This window comes from Mandrillus leucophaeus, unplaced genomic scaffold (genome assembly GCF_000951045.1).
Source record: "Mandrillus leucophaeus isolate KB7577 unplaced genomic scaffold, Mleu.le_1.0 Scaffold3, whole genome shotgun sequence".
Lineage (NCBI taxonomy): Eukaryota > Metazoa > Chordata > Mammalia > Primates > Cercopithecidae > Mandrillus > Mandrillus leucophaeus.
The window spans coordinates 4,541,096-4,564,429 of record NW_012103142.1 but is presented as its reverse complement, the minus strand read 5'-3'; the positions used below and the strand labels follow the sequence as shown (position 1 = coordinate 4,564,429).

At 43.2% G+C, this 23,334-nt stretch overlaps 1 protein-coding gene across 1 annotated transcript in view; it reads right to left on the bottom strand.

Moving 5' to 3' along the window:
* Window positions 1–23,334, bottom strand: part of TBC1D22B (TBC1 domain family, member 22B) — a 73,132-nt gene that overhangs the window by 33,803 nt on the left and 15,995 nt on the right. Inside the window, exons 3-8 of the mRNA XM_011986615.1 lie at window positions 18,174–18,481; window positions 15,673–15,852; window positions 15,085–15,155; window positions 13,569–13,697; window positions 11,271–11,336; window positions 7,012–7,126 (exon numbers count right to left, since the gene is read on the bottom strand). Coding sequence (XP_011842005.1) covers window positions 7,012–7,126; window positions 11,271–11,336; window positions 13,569–13,697; window positions 15,085–15,155; window positions 15,673–15,852; window positions 18,174–18,481 — 869 coding nt within the window. The remainder of the gene's footprint in view (window positions 1–7,011; window positions 7,127–11,270; window positions 11,337–13,568; window positions 13,698–15,084; window positions 15,156–15,672; window positions 15,853–18,173; window positions 18,482–23,334) is intronic.

The following is a 23,334-nucleotide window of genomic DNA, read 5'->3' as shown; positions in this document are numbered from 1 at the left end:
CCATCCTGGCTAACATGGTGAAATCCAGTCTCTACTAAAAAATACAAAAAATTAGCCGTGCGTGGTGGTGGGCACCTGTAGTCCCAGCTACTCGGGAGGCTGAGGCAGGAGAATGGTGTGAACCTGGGAGGCGGAGCTTGCAGTGAGCCGAGATCGCGCCACTGCACTCCAGCCTGGGCAACAGAGCAAGACTCCATCTCAAAAAAAAAAACAAAAAAAAAACTGTAGGCAACTTAAATGTCCTTCTAGAGAAGAAAACTTAAATAAACTGGTTAAGCCTTATTATAGAAATAATGGAATTGATGAAAATAATGAAGTGGATCTGTATGTTCAGGCTTGGAAAGCTTGCTGTATGACATTTTTAAATGAACACAAGCAAAATATAGAAAAGTATGAATAGCTTGATTTCATTTTTCTGAACCCAGTAAAGAAAAACAATGCATGCAGCTCCATCCATACATAGGAAACGGTCTGGAAGAACACATAACAATAGGTTAACAACTGTAGTTATCTTGGGGGTGTGTGCGTGTGTGTTGTAACACTTCTATATATATATATTTTTTATTATACTTTAAGTTCTGGAATACATGTGTAGGACATGCAGGTTTGTTACACAGGTACACACATGCCACGGTGGTCTGCTGCACCCATAAACCTGTCATCTACATTATGTATTTCCCCTAATGCTATCTCTCCCCTAGGCCCCCAACCCCCAACAGGCCCTGATATGTTATGTTCCCCTCCCTGTGTCCATGTGTTCTCATTGTTCAACTCCCACCTATGAGTGAGAACATGCGGTGTTTAGTTTTCTGTTCCTGTGTTAGTTTGTTGAGAATGATGGTTTCCAGCTTCATCCATGTCCCTGCAAAGGACATGAACTCATTCTTTTCACGGCTGCATAGTATTCCATGGTCTAAATGTGTCACATTTTCTTTATCCAGTCTATCATTGATGGGCATTTGGGTTGGTTCCAAGTCTTTGCTATTGTGAACAGTGTTGCAATAAACATACACGGGCATGTATCTTTATAGTAGAATGTTGTTTTGATTTTTTAAATAAGCATACTTCTACAATTTTTTTTTTTTTTAAAAAAGATGAGCAATAAGAAAGGTGCTGCCTGCTTTAGAGCACTGAATATAATCGGTGAAGCCATTAGAAGTCCAAGGACAAGGACTGAAGTTGAGATTCCACCAAGTCATATAAAGAGCACAGGTATTAAGACCAAAATACCTAGGTTTGAGTTTGAGAAGCTCATTAGACCCCTGAGTCTTGGATTTTTCACCTTATAAAATGGCTTGATACATCTACCTTAAACAGACATTGGGCCCTAGTAAAGGAAATCAGGTATGTCCAAGATCTTTGCAAATAGTGAAGTACTTTAAAAACCAGGGTAATGTTGCTTCTTGGCCAGAAAAACAAGGGCTACAACTACAAACTCCTAGGGAAAGAGAGATGGATGGGAGCTGGAGGATTAGGAGAGACAGCCAACTATAATATGCAGCTCTGATTTGGACCCTGATTCAAACTGTTAAATAGATTTATGAATACGACTGTATAGTAGATTACATAAAGGAGCTATTACTACTTTTTAGATGTGATAACTGCATTGTGGCTTTGTGTTTTAAAAAATGTCTTTGGCCAGGTGCAGCGGCTCACACCTGTAATCCCAGCACTTTGGGAGGCTGAGGCGGACAAATGGCTTGAGTCCAGGAGTTCAGGACCAGCCTGGGCAACATGGCGAAACCCTGTCTCTACAAAAAATACAAAAATTAGTCAGGCATGGTGGTGCGAGCCTGTAGTCCCAGCTACTCCGGAGGCTGAAGTGGGGGGATTGTTTGAGCCCAGGAGACGGAGGTTGCAGTGAGCTGAGATCGTGCCACTGCACTCCAGTCTGGGCGACAGAGTGAGACTGTCTCAAAAAACAAACCAAAAATTATGTGTGTGTGTGTACATACATATATACCTTTCAGAGATATATATAAAAACATTTATGCATAAAATGATATGATGTTTGATATTGAGATTTGCCTCAAAATAATTCACAATGGTGAGGGAGTAGAGAATGGATACAGGTTTAGATAAAACAAGACTGGGATCAGGCATGGTGGCTCATGCCTGTAATCCCAACACTTTGGGAGGCTGAGGCAGGAGGACGCTTGAGCTCAGGGGTTCAAGACAAGCCTGGGCAACGTGGCAAAAACTTATCTCTACAAAAAATACAAAAAATTGGCCAAATGTGATGGCACTCCCCTGTAGTCCCAATTATTCGGGATGCTGAGGTGAGAGGATCACTTGAACCAGCAGGTTGAGGCTACAGTGAGCCATGATCATGCCACTGCACTCCAGCCTGGGTGACAGAGTAAGACCCTGTCTCAATCAATTAATCAACAAATAAATAATACTTTATTATTTATTATTATTTTTTGAGATGGAGTCTCCCTCTGTTGCTCAGGCAGGAGTACAACAGCGCGATCTCCGCTCACTGCGACCTCTGCCTCCTGGGTTCAAGCAATTCTCCTGCATCAGCCTCTCCAGTAGCTAGGATTACAGGTACATGCCACCACACCCTGCTAATTAGTAAATAATACTTTATTATTAAAAAATGCTATTTACTGAATCATCTGAGCCTTCAGCAAGTCATAATCTTTTTGCTACTGGAGGATCTTGCCTCAATGCTGATGGCTGCTGACTGTCAGGGTGGTGGTTGCTAAAGGCTGGGCTGGTTGTGACAATTTCTTAAGACAGTAATGAAGTTGGCCACATTGATTGACTTTTCCTTTCACAAAAGATTTCTCTGTAGCATGTGATTCTGTTTGACAGCATTTTACCCACAGTAGAACTTCTTTAAAAATTAAATCAGTCTCTTGCCTGCCACCATGTAAGACATGACTCTGCTCCTCATTTGTCTTCTGCTATGATTGTGAGGCCTCCCCAGCCATGTGGAACTTTGGCTGGGGAATAGACCAGGGAATCAATGGCTTTGGAGAGGAGCCAAGAATTAAATCTCAGCTAATGAAACTTATTCAGTCTGTAAGAATTTTGATGAGAGTGCCATTGATAATAGTAAACTCAACTGCAATTGTGTTTCTCTTATTATTTGGATGAGTATCAGTGGAGGAAATGGCGACTCAGAAGACATGCCAGCAGAAGTTATTACCTCAGTCATTACTGGAAATCTTAGCTGGCTGACCTTGCACTTGACAAGAATGTAACGGTGAAGATAAAACCAGATTTTCTATTTATCTGAAAAAAACAAAAAAAATTTAAAAATGAAGTCTACCTGGCCAGGTGTGGTAGCTCACTCCTATACTCTCAGGACTTTGGGAGGTCGAGGCAGGACTGCTTGAGGTCAGGAATTCAAGACCAGCCTGGGCAACACAATGAGAACCCCATCTCTACAAAAAATTTAAAAATTAGCTGGGTGTGGTGGTGCACAGCTGTAGTCCCAGCTACTCAGGAGGCTGAGGCAGGAGGATCACTTGAGCCCAGGAGTTTGAGATTACAGTTTGAGCTATGATTACACCACTGCACTCCAGTCTGGGCAAAAGAGTGGGACCCTGTCTCCAAATAAATAAATAAATAAATAACATTTTTTTAAAAATTGGAGTCAACCTTCTCAAATCCTGCCACTGCTTTACTAATTGAGTTTACGTAATATTCTAAATCCTCTGTTGTCATTTCAAATGTTCATAGCATCTTCACCAGGAGTAGATTCCATCTCAAGAAAGTATGTCAGCTATAGCTTTACTAAATTACTAAATATATCTCTTAAATAATAAGACTCAGAAGTTGAAATGACTCCTTGATCCACAGGCTGCAGAACAGACATTGTGTTAGCAGGTATGAAAACATTAATCTCCTTGTACATCTCCATCAGAGCTCTCAGGTGTCTAGGTTCATTGTCAATGGACAGTGCTATTTTGAAAGAAATCTTTTTTTGTGAGCAAGAGGTCTCAACAGTGGCCTTAAAATATTCAATAAACCATGCTATAAACAGATGTGCTGTCATCCAAGCTTTATTGTTCCACTTATAAAGCACAGGCAGAGTATATTTTGCATAATTCTTAAGGGCTCTAGGGTTTTTGGAATGGTAAGTGAGCACGGGCTTCAACTTAAAGTCACCAGCTGCCTTAGCCCCTAACAAGAGAGCCAGCCTGTCCTTCGAAGCCAGACTCTGACTACTCCTCTCTAGCTATGAAAGTCCTAGATAGCAGGCTGGTCATAGTGGTTACTACATACTTGTAAACCCAACTACTCAGGAGGCCAAGACGGGAGGATCACTTGAACCAGGAATTCAAGACCAGCCTGGGCAACATACTAAGACCCTCTCTCTACAAAAATTGTTTTTATAAAGTTAGCCAGGTGTGGTGGGTGTGCATCTGCAGTTCTAGCTACTCAGGGGGCAGGAGGATTGCTTTAGTCAGAGTATAACATTACAGTGTGCTATGATCATGCTACTGTCTCTTAAAAAAATAATTAAATTTAAAAAAGAAAGTCCTGGATGGCATCTTTTTCCAATAGAAGGCTGTTTTGTCTATACTGAAAATCTGCTGTTTAGTGTACCGCCTTCATCAATGATCTTAGCTAGATATTCCAGATAATTTGCTGCAGCTTCTCCATCAGCACTTGTTGCTTCACCCTGCACTTTTTGTTATGGAGATGGCTTCTTTCCTTAAACTTCATGAAAACCAACTTTGCTAGCTTCAAACTTTTCTTCTGCAGCTTCCTCACCTCTCTTAGCCTCTATGGAAGTGAAAAGCCTTGCTCTGGGTTAAGCTCCGGATTTAGGGAATGTTGTGGCTGGTTTGATCTTCTACCCAGAACACTAAAACTTTCTCCATATGAGCAATAAGGCTATTTTGCTCTCATATTATTTGTGTGTTCACTGGAGTAGCACTTTTAATTCCTTCAAGAACTTTTCCTTTGCTCACAATTTGGCATACTGGCACAAGAGGCATAGCTTTCAGCCTGGCTCAGCTTTTGACCTGCCTTCTTCATTAAGCTTAATCACTTATAGCTTTTGATTTAAAGCGAGAGACATGTAACTTCCTTTCCCTTGAACACTTACAAGCCATTGCAGTTATTAATTGACCTAATTTGAATATTGTTGTGTCTCAGGGAATAGGTAGGCCCAAGGAGAGGGAGATGAGGAAGGATCAGCTGGTGGAGCAATCAGAACACACACAACATTTATAAATTAAGTTCACTGTCTTATATGGAGGCAGTTCATGGCACCCTGAAATAATTACAACAATAACATCAAAGTTCGCTGATCACAGATGACCATGACAGATATAATAATAATGAAAAGTTTAAAATACTGTGAGAATTACCAGAATGTGACACAGAGACACAAAGTGAACACATGCTTTTGAAAAGTGGCACTGATAGACTTGCTCAATGCAGGGTTGCCACAAATCTTCAATTTATAAAAATGCAATATCTACAAAGCTCAATAAAACAAGATATGCCTGTACCAAGATTAGAAAGCAGTCATATCTATCACAGAAAGGCACACTGCTTGATGGGGTTGAGGTAGTAACGGGATGGGCACCTAAAGAAAGTGAAGACAGGCTTGGAACAAAATATAAATACAAAAAACAAAGCTAACAAGATAATTAAATATCTAATCAGAACTACAGCTGCTGAGGATTATTTTTAACTGGCACAACACTGTTAGCAAGATTTCATGACAGCATTTAGACTTCAAATGTAAATTAATGAATGGGTTAATACCATCCTAGGCTCATTCTTCAATACTATTTTAGAAAATTATTACTGCAAGAAGCAACTAAAAAATTCCAACAGATCAGCTAAACTGCTCTCTTGATAAAATTATACAACACAGTAGAATTATGCTGCTTCCAAAAGTTGGTCTATTAAGGCGGGGGGTGGGGGGAAGATGTAAAAAGTCCTCTAGAAAAAGCCTTCTTAGTCAGTTGCCTTAGTTTTCCAAGATTGCCTCATGAAAGACCTCATCATCCCTTTGAGCCCCATTGGAAAACCTGGATAGGACAGACCAAGTGAGACATTTCTTATGCTGTCCTCTTCAAAGGGCTCCACTCTCACCCACTTCTCATCACCCAACCCCCTAACCCCTCCAAATGGCTTCCTCCAAAAACCACAATCATCCACCACCCTCAGAGTCTAAAGAAAATGATTTCAGTCCTAGCTCTGCCTCTAATAAGGAGACAGAGAATCTCAAAACTTCTCAGTGAAATGAGGGATTACGTGAATGGCTTTCTAAGATCCCTTTCGATGTTCTTATTCCTACATGAGGTTCTCCTTACCTAAGGAAACAAAGCATCAGGCCGTGGCAGATGGGTTTTCCTGTGACTCTCTCAGCAGAAGTGATTAAGGAAACCAAAACAGAGACACAGGATCCTCAACTCCTTTAAGACTCTGCTTAACTTAGGCTGGCCGGCAGAGGCTGGGACTACAAGAAAACCTAACTGCTGCCATGAAATCAAATCTCTTTCTAAAGTGACAAGAACCCAGTGGGGTGAGAGGTGAAGAAGGAGTGGGGAGAAATCAAGGTCTTGGAGTTCTCCTTGGCCCATTCCATCACTTCCTGTATGTGCTGGGTTCTGGTGCCACAACCTTTTGTCCTCTGCATGTCCACATCCTGCTCCTAAGATATAGCAAGTGAACTGGAGTGTGCAGGCCTGATGTCCAATCTAAAATTCCAGTTTACATGGATGAGAGCCTGAGTCGGAAACAAGTTCAAAATAATCCTAAAATAATCTCAAATAAACCGTAAAACTACAAAACATATCAATGTGGTCATTCTTGTGACAAAGCAGATCTTTTTAGGTGAGATCTGTGACCATCTTAAGAGATAAATTCCAGGCAGCAATCGCTGTTAAAAGTAGTTTTAGCTGTGTATTCCAAAGGCACTATCTATTTTCTAGCAAGACATACCCACTGGCTGGACTCTTGGGAAAAACAGACAGACAGACGGCAGATAAGAAAGAGCAATAGCTTGTTCAACTTGGTACTAATGCTTCTTACCCACATATTCTGAGAGGAAGACGACAAAGAATGGAGTGACCAGGTCATTAATTCCCTGGACATACCCACTGGCAGGGTGGCGGATGGCCCAAATAAATAGAATTCTTTCAAAGATCTAGGAAAATGAGAAAGAAAGACACGAGTGTTAAATCATGGGGACACACTCCCTCCCTCCGTTTACCTACTTCACTATTTACCTCTGGGTTGGTGTAGAATGTTTAGGAAAATTTTAAAATACTGTGGGATAAAGAAGTATATAAATGCAAAAAAGTTTCTAATACACGAATTGTTTTCAAGTAGGGGTAGATACTTCTTGCCCTTTATTCATTTTTTCATTATCTGGTCACCATAATACGAAATTGGGAAAAGGAAAGAATTGCAACCCAAATGACTTAGAAAACATTTGGGATGAATGCTGTTAATTTAGGCCACCACATTCTCATCTGTAGATACTGTTTTCTATTTCCAAGAGCAAGATATCAGAACATCCTAGTTCTGATGCTTTTTTCTAAATTTTTTTTTTGTTAGGAAATACCTTCTCTACTACCCTCCACTCTCCCTGCTGAGAAGAAAGGAGGTCTAGATTTAATTCTAACCCAGCCTGACTAGGACCAAGCGACAGACTGCACATTGCAGGAAGTCACTTCACATATCAGGATACAACTCAGACATCTGCTAAGGATAGGAAGTTAAACAAAATCCTATGGACTCCTACAGCTGGGTATTTGAGAACAGAGAAACCAGCCAGGGCCCCCATGGGAAAGACCCTGGGGTTTAGCATATTAGCCACAAGAAGCCAGAGGCCTAGGCTGGGGACAAAGGAAAGATCTCTATGGTCCCTTTACAGAATCATGCCCTGTACCACTCAACTATACTCTCCTTGCTTTCATTAGGCCGAGTTTCTCCCCACCTTCTCTCAACCTGATGATACCCATTGCCTGGTTTCATTCTGTTGACCACAACTCCTGAGTCTGACACATTCTTGAGACTGGTTTTGACTGGGCTGCCTCATGTCTCTGTGAACCACACCAGAGAGATGACAGAGGTGATGGTGAATACATGCAGATGATAGGGTAGGAGATTAGAAAGCACGTGGACTCAGGAGAATCTCAGCCAATCACCTCAGCATCAGAATGAAGAGGCCCTCTCAAGCAGGTGCAAGGGAGAAAAACCTCCCAGGGAGACCAATAAACAGGAAATGGTTATATGGTTTTTGGAGATGGTTATCTAGTGTAGGAGGGACATAGAGAATCTAGAGACATATAAAGGATGCTTCCCAGTCCCTCTGTCATAGATAGTTGTGTCTACAGCTGGCAAACAGAGCTGAGAAACGGTTTCCTTCACTGTCAACACTGCTGCCTTCACAGGCAGTGAGAACAAAGCCCTCCCTCGAAGGGAGCTGGCCTCTCTGCCCTCACTAGACCTACCCGCTTTGTGCGGTTGAGGAAAAGGCACAGCAACCTCAATTGCATTCAGCCCAACACTCTAATGGGAGCATTCTTATACTCTATTTCCTCTCTGTTGCTAAATGACCCCTCTATCTTGAAAACACAGCCAAAGCTAGAACCATCATTTTGAGGAAAATCTCAAGAATTCCCTGGCTCACTCTCTTTCTTTGTATTTCTTGTGACCTGGGTCTGTCTAGATGCCTCTGTTAAAAAGCTCCTCCAGGTTGGTCTTTCCAAAGGACTTAGAAGGGCTTCTACTCCATAGGATCAGCTCCTTGTAAATACTCATATCCTTGGTGCCTGGCTGTAACAATGGCCAAGTACATGGAAGCTAGCTGTTCAGAATCAGGAGACCTGCAATCATCCTCTCTAGTAAGGGTGGGACAACACAGACACACTCACACGGTCAAAGTGAAGTGGTCAAAGAGATGGAAACTGAAGAGCACCAAGCCTGGTAATCAGGGGAGACCATGGGATGCTCACTGTAGAAAAAGTCTGGGATAATCCTGCCTTATAGAGAGGAGTGGATAGGAGAACCCCTGGAGGTTTTCCTATGTCTCTTCTACTAGTGTGGGTAATTTTTATATACTATAGTCAATTCTCAGGTATCTTTCAGGTTTTCAAAGCAAGCCTTTCCGTATTCAGTGTTACTTAGTTCTTTACTTCTTGGTTGGCATTTTTACTAGACTGGATGGTGGCTCACGCCTTGTAATTCCAGCATTTTGAGAGGAAAAGCAGTAAGAGTGCTTGAGGCCAGAGGTTCAAGACCAGTCCTGGGCAACAAAGCAAGACTCCATCTTTACAAAAAATTATGAGAAAAAAATTAGCCAGGTGTGGTGGTGCATGATTGTAGCCCCAGCTACTTGGGAGGCTGAGGCAGGAGGACTGCTTGAGCCCAGGAGGTAGAGGCTGCAGTGAGCTATGATCACACCATTGCACTCTAACCTGGGTGATAGAGTGAGACCCTGTCTCTTAAAAAGTTAAAATAAAAAAAAATTGAAAAGATGACTGTAGCCTGCTAGATGAAATGGTAATTCAGGAAAAATTGGAAAGAATAAAGTTTGAGTTCCCATATTGTATTCAGGATGCACTACTAAGAGAAGCCACCAGCCCCCAACCATTTTTTTTTTTTTTTTTTGAGATAGGATCTTGCTCTGTCACTCAGGCTAGAGTGCAGTGGCACGATCATGGCTCATTGCAGCTTTGACCACCTGGGCTCAAGAGATCCTCCCTCCTCAACCTCCCAAATAGCACAGGCACAGTAGCACAGGCACATACCACCATGCCTGGCTAATTCTGTAACTTTTTTGAGACAGAGTCTCGCTATGTTACCCAGACTGGTCTCAAACTCCTGGGCTCAGGCTGGTCTCAAACTCGTGGGCTCAAGCAATCCCTCTGGCCTTGGCCTCCCAAAGTGCTGGGATTATAGGAGTGAGTCACCATGCCTGGCTGAGAAGCCTTTTAAACTGACTACTTTCCCCATCTCCAAATTTAGAGTAAGCATGCACAGGTAAAAGAAAAGTCTCTGAACATCTCCAAGTTAAAATGAGGAATAAGCAGTGCTGAGCCATGGAAAACTGTATGGGAGGATAAAGGGATCGTGAATGGGTGTTTAGCTTCCTATGAGCTGAATCTTATAGTTAAAATAATGGTGTTACCTTCAAAATCTTATTTATGCTATGGGTAAGACATGAGGGACCCTACCAGTGGAGACATCTATATTTAAACAAAATTATAAATACAACCCAAAGTCAAATAGAAATTATTTTCAGCATTTTAACCACCATCCCTCTCTATTATGAGAATGGCAAGTTCTGTTAAAAGAGCACTAACACTTAGTGTCCTGGCTACTGTAAAGTTGCAAAGGAAATCCCTAACCTTAAGAAGTTTACAGTTACTGCTTGAGTCAAAACATAATAGTCCCACTGACACCTTCCATGTACTTCATTAACTTGTTAGGTCTCAAAACATAACTACTAATCCCACTTCTAAATATATACCCAAAAGAATTTAAAACAGAGACTCAAACAGATAGTCACATACCCATACTAGCAGTAGCATTACTCACAATAGCCAAAATGTGAAAGCAACCCATGTGTCCACTGACAAATGAAGAGCTCAACAGTATGTGTTACATATGCACAAAGGAATATTATTCAGCCTTAAAAAAGGAAGGAAATTCACACATGCAACAACAGGCATGAATCTTGAAGATATTATGCTAAGTGAAATAAGCCAGTCAAAAAAGGACAAATATTTTATGATTCCACTTATTTGAGCTACCTGGAGTAGTCAAATTCTTAGAGACAAATAGAATGGAGGCTGCTGGGGAAGGGAGTTAATATTTAAAGGGTACAGAGTTTCAGTTTGGGAAGATGAAAAATGTTCTGGAAGTGGATGGTGATGGTTATACAACAATGTGATTGTACTTAATGCCACCGAGCTGTACACTAAAAAATGGTTAACATAGCAAATTTTATATTATGTATATTTTACCACAATTTAAAAAATCACTACTTCCAGCTTGATAAAGTAGAGCAAATATAGGAATAGGAATTCTAAGATGTGGCTTCTTCATTCTGCCACCAAGTAGACTCGAAATTCTGAGCAAGTTCCTTAGCCTTTCAAAGTGTTATTCCGCTCACAGATTTGTTATGAAGATGAAATGAGAATGCATGAAACCGTGCTCTAAAGGAACCAAAGCTGCATATATGAACGTAAGGTACTATTATGATTAGCCGCAAACCTGTAAACAGGTGCCACAGAACTATGCAGGGAGAAGCGCCAAAGAACATTAAGTAATTCCCTCACCTCCTGTACAAGTGGTTGCTGGAACAACGGAATGAGAGGATTCGTCCTTGGAATGTCAATGTGAATCTGAAAAAGAGAAGGCATGTCCAAAAACACAAATGCCAGTTTGTTCTTTTTTTTTTTGTTGAGACGAAGTCTCACTCTTGTCCCCCAGGCTAGAGTGTAATTGGCACTATCTCGGCTCACCGCAACCTCCGCTTCCAGGGTTCAAGCGATTCTCCTGTCTCAGCCTCCCAAGTAGCTGGGATTACAGGTATCTGTCCCTATGCCTGGCTAATTTTTGTATTTTTAGTAGAGACGGGGTTTCACCATGTTGGCGTAGCTGGTCTCGAACTCCTGACTTCAGATGACCCACTCGCCTCGGCCTCCCAAAGTGCTGGGATTACACGTGTGAGCCACCGTGCTCAGTCCAGTTTATTCTTTTGACAAGTTTTTTTGTTTTTTTTTTTTTAAAGAAATGGGAATCAAAGTAGTAAGAAAACACAGTTTATCTTCAGAAAGAAGTGACTGACACAGAAAAAAAATCTAGTTATACCTACCTGCCTATATGGAACATGTTTCCATGATAACAGTAGTTTATTAGGAAACCGCCCAAAAGAAACCACTTAAGTCAAATGGCAATAGGCTTCACAGCCTGAGGGTTTTTTCTTACTGCTCTGAAGTCTGTTTCACTCTGGGCTGGCATGTATGTAGCAGGTATGATCCAAGTAGGTACCCCTCTTTCAGAATCTTACTCATCGACAGTTCCTAAGAACTAGAAGAGCTCAGAAAGCTGCATAAATGTCCTAAAATAGGGAACGAGAGATGAACTTGTTTATGAAGTCATGATGTGTAAGAAGTGGGGAAGGGCCAGGGGCAATGGCTCACGTCTGTAATCCCAGCACTTTGGGAGGCCGAGGCAGGTGGATCACTTGAGGTCAGGAGTTTGAGACCAGCCTGGCCAACATGATGAAACCCCATCTGCACTAAAAATACACAAATAAGGGCTGGGTGCGGTGGCTCACGCCTGTAATCCCAGCACTTTGGGAGGCTGAGGTGGGTGGATCACCTGAGGTCAGGAGTTCGAGACCAGCCTGGCCAACATGGCAAAACCCTGTCTCTACTAAAATTACAAAAATTAGCTGGGTATGGTGGTGTGCGCCTGTAATCCCAGCTACCCAGGAGGCTGAGGCAGGAGAATTGGTGGAACCTGGGTGACAGAGACTGGTGTGAGCCGAGATTGCACCACTGCACTCCAGCCTAGGTGACAAAACAAGACTCCGTCTCAAAAAAAATAAACAAAATATTAGCCGGGCCTGGTGGCGCATGCCTATAATCCTAGCTACTCGGGAAGCTGAGAGGCAGGAGAATCACTTGAACCCAGGAGGCGGAGGCTGCAGTAAGCCAAGATCACGCCACTGCACTCCAGCCCGGACCACAGAGCAAGACTCCATCTCAAAAAAAAAAAAAGTGGGGAAGGACCAAAAGCAGTTGGCCTTCAGTAACTGAAGCTGAAAGTTCTTACTTCTGTTACCAAAGACATCACTATGTCCATTTCAATTCGGGGATTTCCCAACGCCCAGTCTAGCTATGCAAAAGACTGTGTCAGCAGCAGCAGCAGAGGCTACTTCAGTTCTTGAGGCTTGTTGTAGATAGCTGCCCACCTTTCACTTTCTGCAACCCCTGGCCTACTCTTCTCCTCCCTCCATGTGTGATGTTGGGAGCAGACCTTTCTGCAGACCATGAGGACCATTATGGGCAGACGGAAGACTCCCTGACAAGACTACTGATAGCTACAGCTCCTACAGACAGTCACAGAGGCCGAAACAGCACTGCAGCTGCCAGGAAGACATACTGATGTCATAGTCCAGAGGGACTGGACCACTGCTAAGTGAGCTTGTCTTTCCTCTCCATACTCGATAACTCTTACTACTCATAGCGTGGTTGGTGGACCAGCAGCAGCAGCATTGCAAGGGAGCACATTAGAACTTCAGGTTTTACCCGAGACCCGCTAAATCAGAATCTGCATTTTCTCATAATCTCTAGGTGAGATCGTATCAAAATCCTAGGTGATTTGTATGTACATTAAAGTTTGAGAAGCACCGCATTGACTAGTGCCAAAAAAGTCTGTCTATTTAAAATGGCTAAAATCAGAGCTGCTGAATGAAAAGAGGGGAAACAGTTTTGAGGATAAATTTAACTCCTAACCAATATACCACAGCCTGAGGACTTGGAAAGCCTGTACCCTGAGAGCACTACCATGAGACACACCTAAAGTGTATGACTGGTAAGCAAAGAGGCAGCAGGTGATGACTATACCTGTCTGTAGGTATCCTGGTGATGTTCCTCATTTCGAGAGTCATAATACTGTTCAATGAAGCCAAAATATTCCTCCCGCTTCCGCTGCAGGGTCAACTTCCTCCTCTCAGTGTTTGCTGGGAGATAGCCCTATAGACAAGACTGCTGGTCAGATAGGGAAAGACAATGGTTGGATAAATCCTTAATTTTTATTTTAATCTATGCAGTGGTTTGGAAACTATCAAGAAGGAAAACTGCCAAGGGTAAATCCCTTCTTGGTTCTGGCCACCCATTTTTTGCCCTCTTCTCATTGAATGAGATCCACATGTGAGCAGATGAAGCAAGGCCAGCTTTCCCAGGATTATTTACTCCCTTGGCCCTGTACTGTGCTGAAGCTTGAGCCACTGGTGAGCACTCCTCAGCTCCCAGAGCTGGCACAGTACAGGAGTGAATGTAGGTCAGTGGGAGGGAGCTGGACCCAAGTCATGGCCTTGGAGGGCTGCGTGTGTCCAGGGCCATACTTCTGAGAAATGCAGGGATATAGCAACCTCTACAGCACATCTCAGCAGTGTGCCAAGTAAGTTGGTGCCAGTTACATTCTTTTCCAGTGTAACTTTCAGAATTACCAGCTTAGGAAGCAGCTGAATGGAATCCGTGACATAACAGCTACAACACTCAGACAGAACTTCTGGCAGCAGCCCCCAGCCTAGCCAAAGCTCCAGGCCAACTTTCATTCTTATCCTTGGTCTAGATCCCACTCTCATTCTTATATTTTCTGTTCCCCTTCCGTTCTCACCAAATCTACTCTGAATAGCATTCAAACTGATTAGAAGTGGCAGAGGCAATGATTACATGGTTGCAAGAGTAGAGGTGGGGCGAGCAGTCAGGAGACAGACCCTTCTTCTTGAAAACATTTATGTAATGCATTCCACAGTGAGTGCCTGGAGAGCAGGGACTGTGGTTTATTCATTTTTGTATCTGCTCAGAGCATCTGGCACTATGCCTGGCAAACAGCAGGCCCTCAATCAATCCTCACTAGATGAATGAATGAATTTTACAGGCTCAGGAAACCCAAGTGTTCCTATCGTAGCGGCTGGCACAGTGCTCTGTACTTGGTGAAAGCAGGACTAGTAAGGCTTCCAAGGGAGGCCCATTTATCAACTCTTTACAGATCAAAGTGGGTTTCAACTTTTGGTTACTCCAACTGAAACAGGAGTAAAGCACAGGGAATGTTTGAGCTTGCTCAAAGCAAGTGCTGGGGTCACCCTATCTCACTCACTCTATTCTTCTTCCTCGCTGTTAATAACGTGAGACCATGACTATTGGTACAAGTCTGTGTACCTCTACATGTGTGTGAATAAACTCTCAAGAATGTGTTTCTTTATGCACAGAAATAGGACTACAGTCCCATAGTTCTGTCATATCCAGTAGGACTAGAGAAGTCTATGGAGTTAAGACCAATGTGTCCAGACTAACCTCATCAGGCAAGAAGGGCTGTGTGAGGCTCACACTTCTCTACACAGTAGGTAGAACTCACCGACAGGAGTCTCCAGGTTACAGGTCGAACCTCCCTGGGAACCCCTGGCCAGCTACACTTCCTCAGTTCATCTGTAAAGAGAAAACAGCCTTGTTAGGTGAACTCTCCACAAATGCTCTAAAGCAAACCGCAACCAGCACTGCCTGATGTCTCCTTCCATTCATGTAAGACCACCACCACCACTTGCTACCCATAAGCACAGGGAAAAGCCCAAAACAGCCCTGAGCAGCCAAGTGCCAAGGACATGGCCTTGCAGTAGCAGTCCTGTCAGCTCAGAGATGAAAGTTAGAGGGGAAGAGAAAGACCAGTGGGTGTAGATTTCAGCCAGAGTCACCATGAGATAGAGGAGATCAAAGTCAGAATAGTTGCACTAGGGTCTACAGGCCACAGAAACCAGTCCCACCTAATTTGGTCCATAATCTCTAGTAACATATGTCTGACTTAATACCTGCATGTCACTGCAATGGGCACCAGGTCAGGAGAAGCTAGAAAAGTAAAAGAAGGAAGAATAAAGAGCAGTAGCTTCCAGGTCTCTGAGAATTCCAGTCACCAAAAGCTCCTACCTTGCCTGGGCTCACAGGGACTCACCTAAGTCAGTGTTGTGGCTGGAGAGAAGCTGACGGAATTTTTCTAGGCGGGTTTTCTCCCGGACAGTCATTGGGGGGGCCCCAGAGGCGTTCTGATCCGAGATCCGGGCAACGAGGGGGATGATGGGCCGGAGAGGGAGTGACTGCTGTTTGTGGAGTGGGTTCCTCAGGCATGTATCACCTGAGATCATTTGAAAAAGAAACAGAACGGGCTGTGTGAGGAGCATGGATTCTGAGAAGCCTTAAACCTAACCGTTCAGCATCGTGTCTCCTCCCCAAGACTGTGGCTGCCTGTGTGCACTGTCTGAGGTGCCCAGTTGAGGGGCAGCGAGGGGCCAGAACCCAGCCACGCTCCATTCACTGCCCAGAGAAAGGGCTGCATTTATATCAAACACACCAAGGCACCTTAGGTGCTAACAGAGACTCCAGAAGCTGCAGCAACTTTTGAGAACTTTTTTGGTGACTCTAAAGGAAAATCAAATGTTTTCTTTCTACCCCAACTTGGAACTTTTCTTGATGCCAAACAGTGAGTTTAGTTTAGTCTAAGGCAGAGTTTTCCTTCCCATTCCACATCCCAGAGCACATAAGGAATGATGACAAGGCAGATGACACCACAAAGCACAAGGCTGCAATAAATGGAGGTGGTTGCTCTCCACAGGCCCCGGAACCCCCGGCTGCTCCATGGACTAAGAGGATCAATATCTCCACACATCCTGTACCTGGTTCTTGGCCCATCAGTTTGCCCTGGTGAGAAGCTCTGGCCTAAGGCAATCCTGCCTTTTGGTGGCTGCGGTTCCTTTGTGCACCTACATTTCCCACCAAAATGAACCAGTTCTTAATTCTGCCAGGATATGACTGAAATAACAAACAAAGACTCAAACTGAACTCTGTCTTGTTCTCGACATTTCTAGACAGGATGGTAGGTAGGGTGAATAAGCACTACAGGACTCACATATATTGAGTGTTTCCCATGTATAAGGCATATAGGTCACTTTTACATATGACCTCTCATTTGATCCTTAGAACACATGGTAGGAATGTATAACTATTTTACAGACGAGAAACTGCTCAGGGAGGTTAAATTATTTGCAAGTGAGAGGTGAAAAACCACCTTAGGTAAGCCTGACTCTGGAACTCTTGTATTATCACAAGCAAAACTCAGTTTTTAATTCTAGTTGTGCTTACATGACTGCCTCATACTCTTCACACGGCTGGGCCTTAAAAAGTAGTAGTCATAACAAAAATTAAACAGTGAATATCAACCAACCAGTACTACTAGAAGGCTTACAAAAACAACTTCCACGAGGCAGTTGGCTGGGACGCCTAGTGTAACGAGAGGACTAGAAAATGCAGACACACTGCAGAGCTGAGACAGATGTAAATCTCCGCTATTACCTATTTACAGACAGATGCCCGCAGGAGAAAACCTCCTCAGGGAGAATGCTCTGGGCTGGGCTGGGGAGGTCCTGGCTGCACAGGGCAGCTCATTATGGATCACAGTAGGGGCCTTCCTCACACTGGGAATCTCTGGAGACCCTCCATCACCGTGTGTAGACACCTTCCACAGCCTGCAGCTGTGGCCACCTGGTCAGTAACACTGAATGCCTATCTGTGCATGGCACTGAAGGTTCACGCTAGAGCCCAAATCAGTGATGGAAAATAACTGTGGAATGATTGCAAAGACCTTACAGCCATGAAAAAAGTTCCCTCAGAACATGAGCCAGGGCTCTGATGTTCTTCTACTTCCTTTTCATCCTTTACCCACTCACCGCTTTAACTCTCACTGCAATGACAAAGCTTCCCTCTCCAGTTCCCAACACACTTTCATAAAACCCATTAGGGCAACATTAAACACAACCATGAATATTTAAAGGAATACACTGAGAGTCCCCAAAGGTCTAATAAAACCACCATCGCATCAACCGTTACTCTGGCCAGTTTCCCGAAAAGAAACAGAGAGGCCTCTACTTCCATCCCACCCAACCTGATGGGACCTGCCTGATGGTCAGGAAGCCGAGACCTGGGGCCTTTAGGCACATTTGCTCCCGCCCTCAGGAACAGGAAGAGACAATTTTATGCTAGTAGCTGTTCCCCAGGGCTGAGAAAGTCAAACCACAGTGGCCAAACAATTGTGAAATTCAGCCACTAACAGCTTTAAATTAGTTAATATTTCTAAACCTGACCAGGCCTAAAGCAATGTGAAGCAATCAAACCAGAAGTTTTGGACTCCACCACAGGGAAAGGAAGAAGAGAAGAGGAGAATGGCAAACAACACCTGGGTGTTAGAAAGTGAAGGCCCAGGTTACCAGACTGGGCAGCCACCACTGTGGGAGGGGTAAGTATAGCTTGTGACCACTCAGGCTTAATGATGCCATATCTCAGGCTTGAGTTTACCACCCCACTGAATATCTATCTGAGTGAGGCCACAAAGAAAAATCGCTTTTATTTAAAATGCACGCTGCTGAGAAGCCTGAGGCTATGAAGGGAGCAGGAAGGACTTACTAGAGTTTCTGGACAGCTGGGCATCACTGCTGGACTTTATGACCTTGTAGTTGGCAGGAACATCCGATGTCGTTGACTGGGACCGTTCTGGTTTTACCCTCAGCTTGCTGTGGTTTTCTAGAACTTGGGCTGCAGTTGCCAAAGCAACTTTTGAGTTCAGAGTTTGGAAAGAAGGTGAGGAAAAGTCCTCTTCCTCATCATCGCCAATGTCCCAAGCATCACTGGTATTCCGTGCAAACTCATGAAAACTGGAGGCCTTCTTACTCTTCAGAGGAACTGTGCTGACTTTTGATCGTTCTTTAATGAAACTTCAAGAAAGGAGACACGATTACCAAGGAATGGCCTGACACATCTGACCACCTGCATTTGCTTATTATTATAATGTTAATAAATTACAAACTACTCCATACATAATCATTAGCTTCTTCAAACAAAAACTGCCCATATCCATTCTTCATCTAGATACATCCAGACCAGCCTGAGATCGCAGAGACAGATGTAGCAGAGACAGCAATGGTCACCAAACATCCCATGTGCTCTTGTATACTTCCTGGCCCCCATGCACTTAGGTGAGGCCATATGACCAGTTCTGGCCAATGGACTAAGAGGAGAAATAAGGCGATTACTTCCAGGCAAAGTAGAGAATAGGTGTCAGTTCTGTATAACCTCTTTTTTTTTTTTTTTTTTGAAACAGAGTTTCTGTCACCCAGGCTGGAGTGCAGTGGTATGATCATGGCTCACTGCAGTCTTGACCTCCTGGGCTCAAGTGATCCTCCCACCACAGCCTCTTGAGTAGCTGGGACTACAGGTGTGCACCACCATGCCTGGCTAATTTTATTATTATTTTCTGTAGACACAAGGTTTCACTATGTTGCCCAGGCTGGTCTTGAACTCCTGGGCTCAAGCGATCCTCCCACCTCGGCCTCCCAACTTGTTGGGATTACAGGTGTGAGCAACCATGCCTGACCTATAGCTTCTCTTCTATCATGATGACTGGCAAGATGGTAGAGACTCCCTCAGCCTAGGTAACTGAGTGACTATGTGAAGCAGCAGTAACTATGTCGAGGAGCCTGCCCTCTGCCCTTACCCACCCCCATTTTAGACATGTAGCATGAGCAGGAAATAGACCTTTACTATGCTAATCCACTGAGATTTGAGAGTTGATCTGCTATCACTTAGAGTAGCACATAAACTACTGGCAGAAAACGAGATAATGTAGCATTAAACCTTAAGTCCCAAAATAAAAAAGTTGTTCCACTTTTTGGTCTTCCACTAGCCTTGAGAAGAAAGTTGAAGTTTGGTGCTACTCTGTCTTTAAGACCATTTTCTAAGTAGGTGCCAAAGTGAGAGCAGCCTCAGAATCAATATATTTTCTAGCAACAAGATCTGGCTCCAAATTTAATAAGACTGTTTGGTTTTTCACTGGGTATTTATACGATTCTTTTCTTTTAAGAGTCAGGGCCTTGCTCTGTCACCAGGGTGGAGTGATGGAGTGCAGTAGAGAAATCTTGGCTCACTGCAGTCTTGAACTCCTGTGCTCAAGCAATCCTTCCACCTCAGCCTCCTGAGTAGCTGGACTACAGGCGCACACCACCATGCTTAGATTTTTTTTTTTTTTTTTTGAAGAAATAAGGGTCTTATTATGTTGCTCTCGCTAATCTCAAACTCCTGGCCTCAAGTGATCCTCTCACCTTAGCCTCCCAAATTGCTGGGATCACAAGTATGAGCCACCGCGCCCGGCCGGTTTTCATTACATTTTTGAAGCAGATGATGATTCAATATATTTGAAGTAGATTAAGAATTGGAATTTATTCAAATGAAGACTTGCCAATAGAAACTGGGAGGACACTTTCCAACACAATGAAGAAGAAAGAAGGGAGAAAAGACTGTCATTCCCCGTGACATAAAGACATGAGACTCAAGGCAGACCATTCTGAGGTTGCCAGAAATGATTTTAAGGACACCAGCCCACAAAACCCAAAATTCAACCAACCAATTTAAAAGGCAGCTCTACCCTGAGGAAAGAAGCTTTCCTGGAGGAAGGGGTTGGTTTCACCTAGAAAAGGGGAAGAGTCTGAGGACAAAACAAGGTTGGTGAGAACCACCCACAAGAATGAAAGAGAAGGCCGGGCACAGTGGCTCACACCTGTAATCCCAGAACTTTGGGAGGCCGAGGCAGGCAGATCACCTGAGGTCAGGAGTTCGAGACCAACCTGACCAACATGGTGAAACCTCGTCTCCACTAAAAATACAAAAATCAGCCAGGTGCAGTGGTGCACACCTGTAATCCCAGCTACTCGGGAGGCTGAGGCAGGAGAATCGCTTGAACCCAGGAGGCAGAGGTTACAGTGAGTCATAATTGCGCCACTGCACTCCAGTCTGGGTGACAGAGCAAAACTCCATCTCCAAAAAAAAAGAAAAAAAAAAAGAACGAAACAGCAAAGCAAGAAGTGAAAGGTACTTTGGTTTACCACTGACAGAAGGCAGAGAATCCACAGACCAGGAACAATAAACAATAATGGGTAAATTTAAGGCTCTGAAGCTTTTCCATGTTTACTAGTTATACTCTCTCCAGAGGAGATACATAAATTCACACATAAATATTGGCTACTCACTGGCTACCAGACCCTATGCTAAATTTTATATATATCCATTTTCTCATCTAATGCCCATTAACAATCCTATGAGGTGGGTATTGAGCAGGCAGTGAGGTCTGGGCTCAAATCCAGGTCTACCTGACTCCTGAGCCAGCGTGTGCTGCTAACTACTTACTCTACCTAGAAAAAAGCAGCTAAAAAGAAGAAGGCCAGGGCCTAGAAGGATCTGTAGCCTAGGAAGAAAAGTCGCCAAGTAAACTGAGCCACACACCACCACAGCTGTAATTCTCCCCAACTATACACAGCCAATAAGCCCGACTCTCACACCCCGTAGGAAAAAAAAAAATCTCACCTTGTAGGAAAAGACTTAGGTCTGACACACACAGCCTATTCTGAGTAGACAGGAAAGAAGCCACATCTAGGCATGGGCTCCTTGTACGAGAAATGTTGCCCCTTTCTGTTGACCCCAGTAGTTGCAGCAAAAAGTTAATCCAGGTAACTCCAGCTAGGGATGCCTTCGGTTTATACATTCCATTTAAACACAGTTCAAAGTAGTTTATACTTAACTCAAGGTAAAAGAATGCCACAGTGTGGCTTGAAGTCTAACCAAGATTATTTATTATAATTATTATGATTGAGATGGATTCTCGCTCTGTTGCCCAGGTTGGAGTGCAGTGGCACAATCTTGGCTCACTGCAACCTCCGCCTCCCGGGTTCAAGTAATTCTCTTGCCTCAGAATCCCCAGTAGCTGACTAGGGACTACAGGCGCATGACACTAAGCCTGGCTAATTTTTGTGTTTTTAGTAGAGACGGGGTTTCACCATGTTGACCAGGCTGGTCTCGAACTCCTGTCCTCAGGTGATCTGCCCACCTTGGCCTCCCAAAGCGTTGGGATTACAGGCATGAGCCACCATGCCCCACCTTAACCAAGATTATTGAAACACAACTCTATCAAAGTCACAATCAAACTGGCCTCTGATGAACACCTTCACCATACCTCCTTACAACTGTATGGCAAATCACAGTTTAGAAAGCACCTTTGCAGATACTTCATGCAATCCTCACAAATCTGTGAGGTAAGTCTTACTATCTACTTTATGAATGAAGAAACTAAGGCTCAGAAAGTTTCAGTAATTTGCCCAAGGTCATGGAGATGGTAAGTGGCAAAGAAAAAGGGATTCAAGAAGTGTAGGGAATACTAAAAATTTCAAAAACCTAATAAATGGCACATTTGACTTGGTAAAGTACTTGGTGATGAGTACCTTAGTAACACAAACACCTAAGGGTATGCATTCTGTCATTTGATCATACTACACTGTCTTACTGACACAGATGTTCTACTTAACAGAATTTTCTAGAAAAATGTTTGACACTGGCAAGTGATATGAAGTAAGTGGAGAAATTTAGTAACAATAAAATAAATTCAGGTATCTTAGTAACTAGTGTGGCTTCATATGAACTAGTTTTATAACTCGGAATTAGGACCTAGCATACTTAAGCATCAATTCAGAAAACAATAAACTCAGAAGCTTGTTATACCATCAAGTGGCCAATGGAGCTGCTCAGCAATGAGACTAGTTTTATCTGAGCTATAAAAATTATTGCAGGCAATAGTATCACTAATAGTAATCATTTGGCAAATTAAAGTCAATATACATGGACAGGGAATGACTTCCCGTGCTTGTGCAGTTTAGATGATTGAAGACCCAATGTAAAGGCTTCTGCTGTGATGTGTATTAACCACAAAGTAATTAATGATGGGCTGAAGTGGAACGATAATCATGTAGCAGAGAAAGTCATAAAAATGTCCTAACAAAGGTACTAAAATAGAGGCGATAAATGTTTTATGGCAACAATCTGAAATTGTAAAATGGTCTGGTGCAGAGGTAGACGTGGTCCCATGTTGTAAAATATCAGTATCAAACCACCACATACATGAAAAAGGGAACCAATTAATCCAGTGACAATTAAATCCCTCCCAAACTGTAAAGCTAAGTAATTACTCCTATTGAAAACATGACTGAAACTCTGCTGAGGGATCAGTGAAAATATTCACGATTTTATATCATTAATAGGTGAGAAAATAATAGTATATAAAGTTTGCCTTGGCAGTTTGAGATATGGAAATATTCCTGAAGATCTGTCCTAAATACAAAATTAGGAAAAGCTCAGTTGATAACAGGTGCAGACAAGGTATGGTGATCTTGATCAAAACATAAAATGGACAGTACACTCAATGCCTTATATATGAATGGATGAACGGATTTATAGGTTAGCCACATGTTTGTCAAAGGTTGTGCTAGAACAGATCTATTAACAATCAATAACTCCTGACTGTGACCAGAATGGCTGTGGTTACATGTAACATAATACTCAACTATGATCCTTAAATCGTAAGACCACAATGTAGGTCTAGGCTGTTGTCTTTGCTATTTTCGTTGTTTTTTTTTTTTTTTTTTTTGCCTCGGTGTTTCGCTCTGTCGCCCAGGCTGGAGTACAGTGGCCGGATCTCAGCTCACTGCAAGCTCTGAAATGTGAGTGGCAGCCAAAAGAGGGTTTCTTC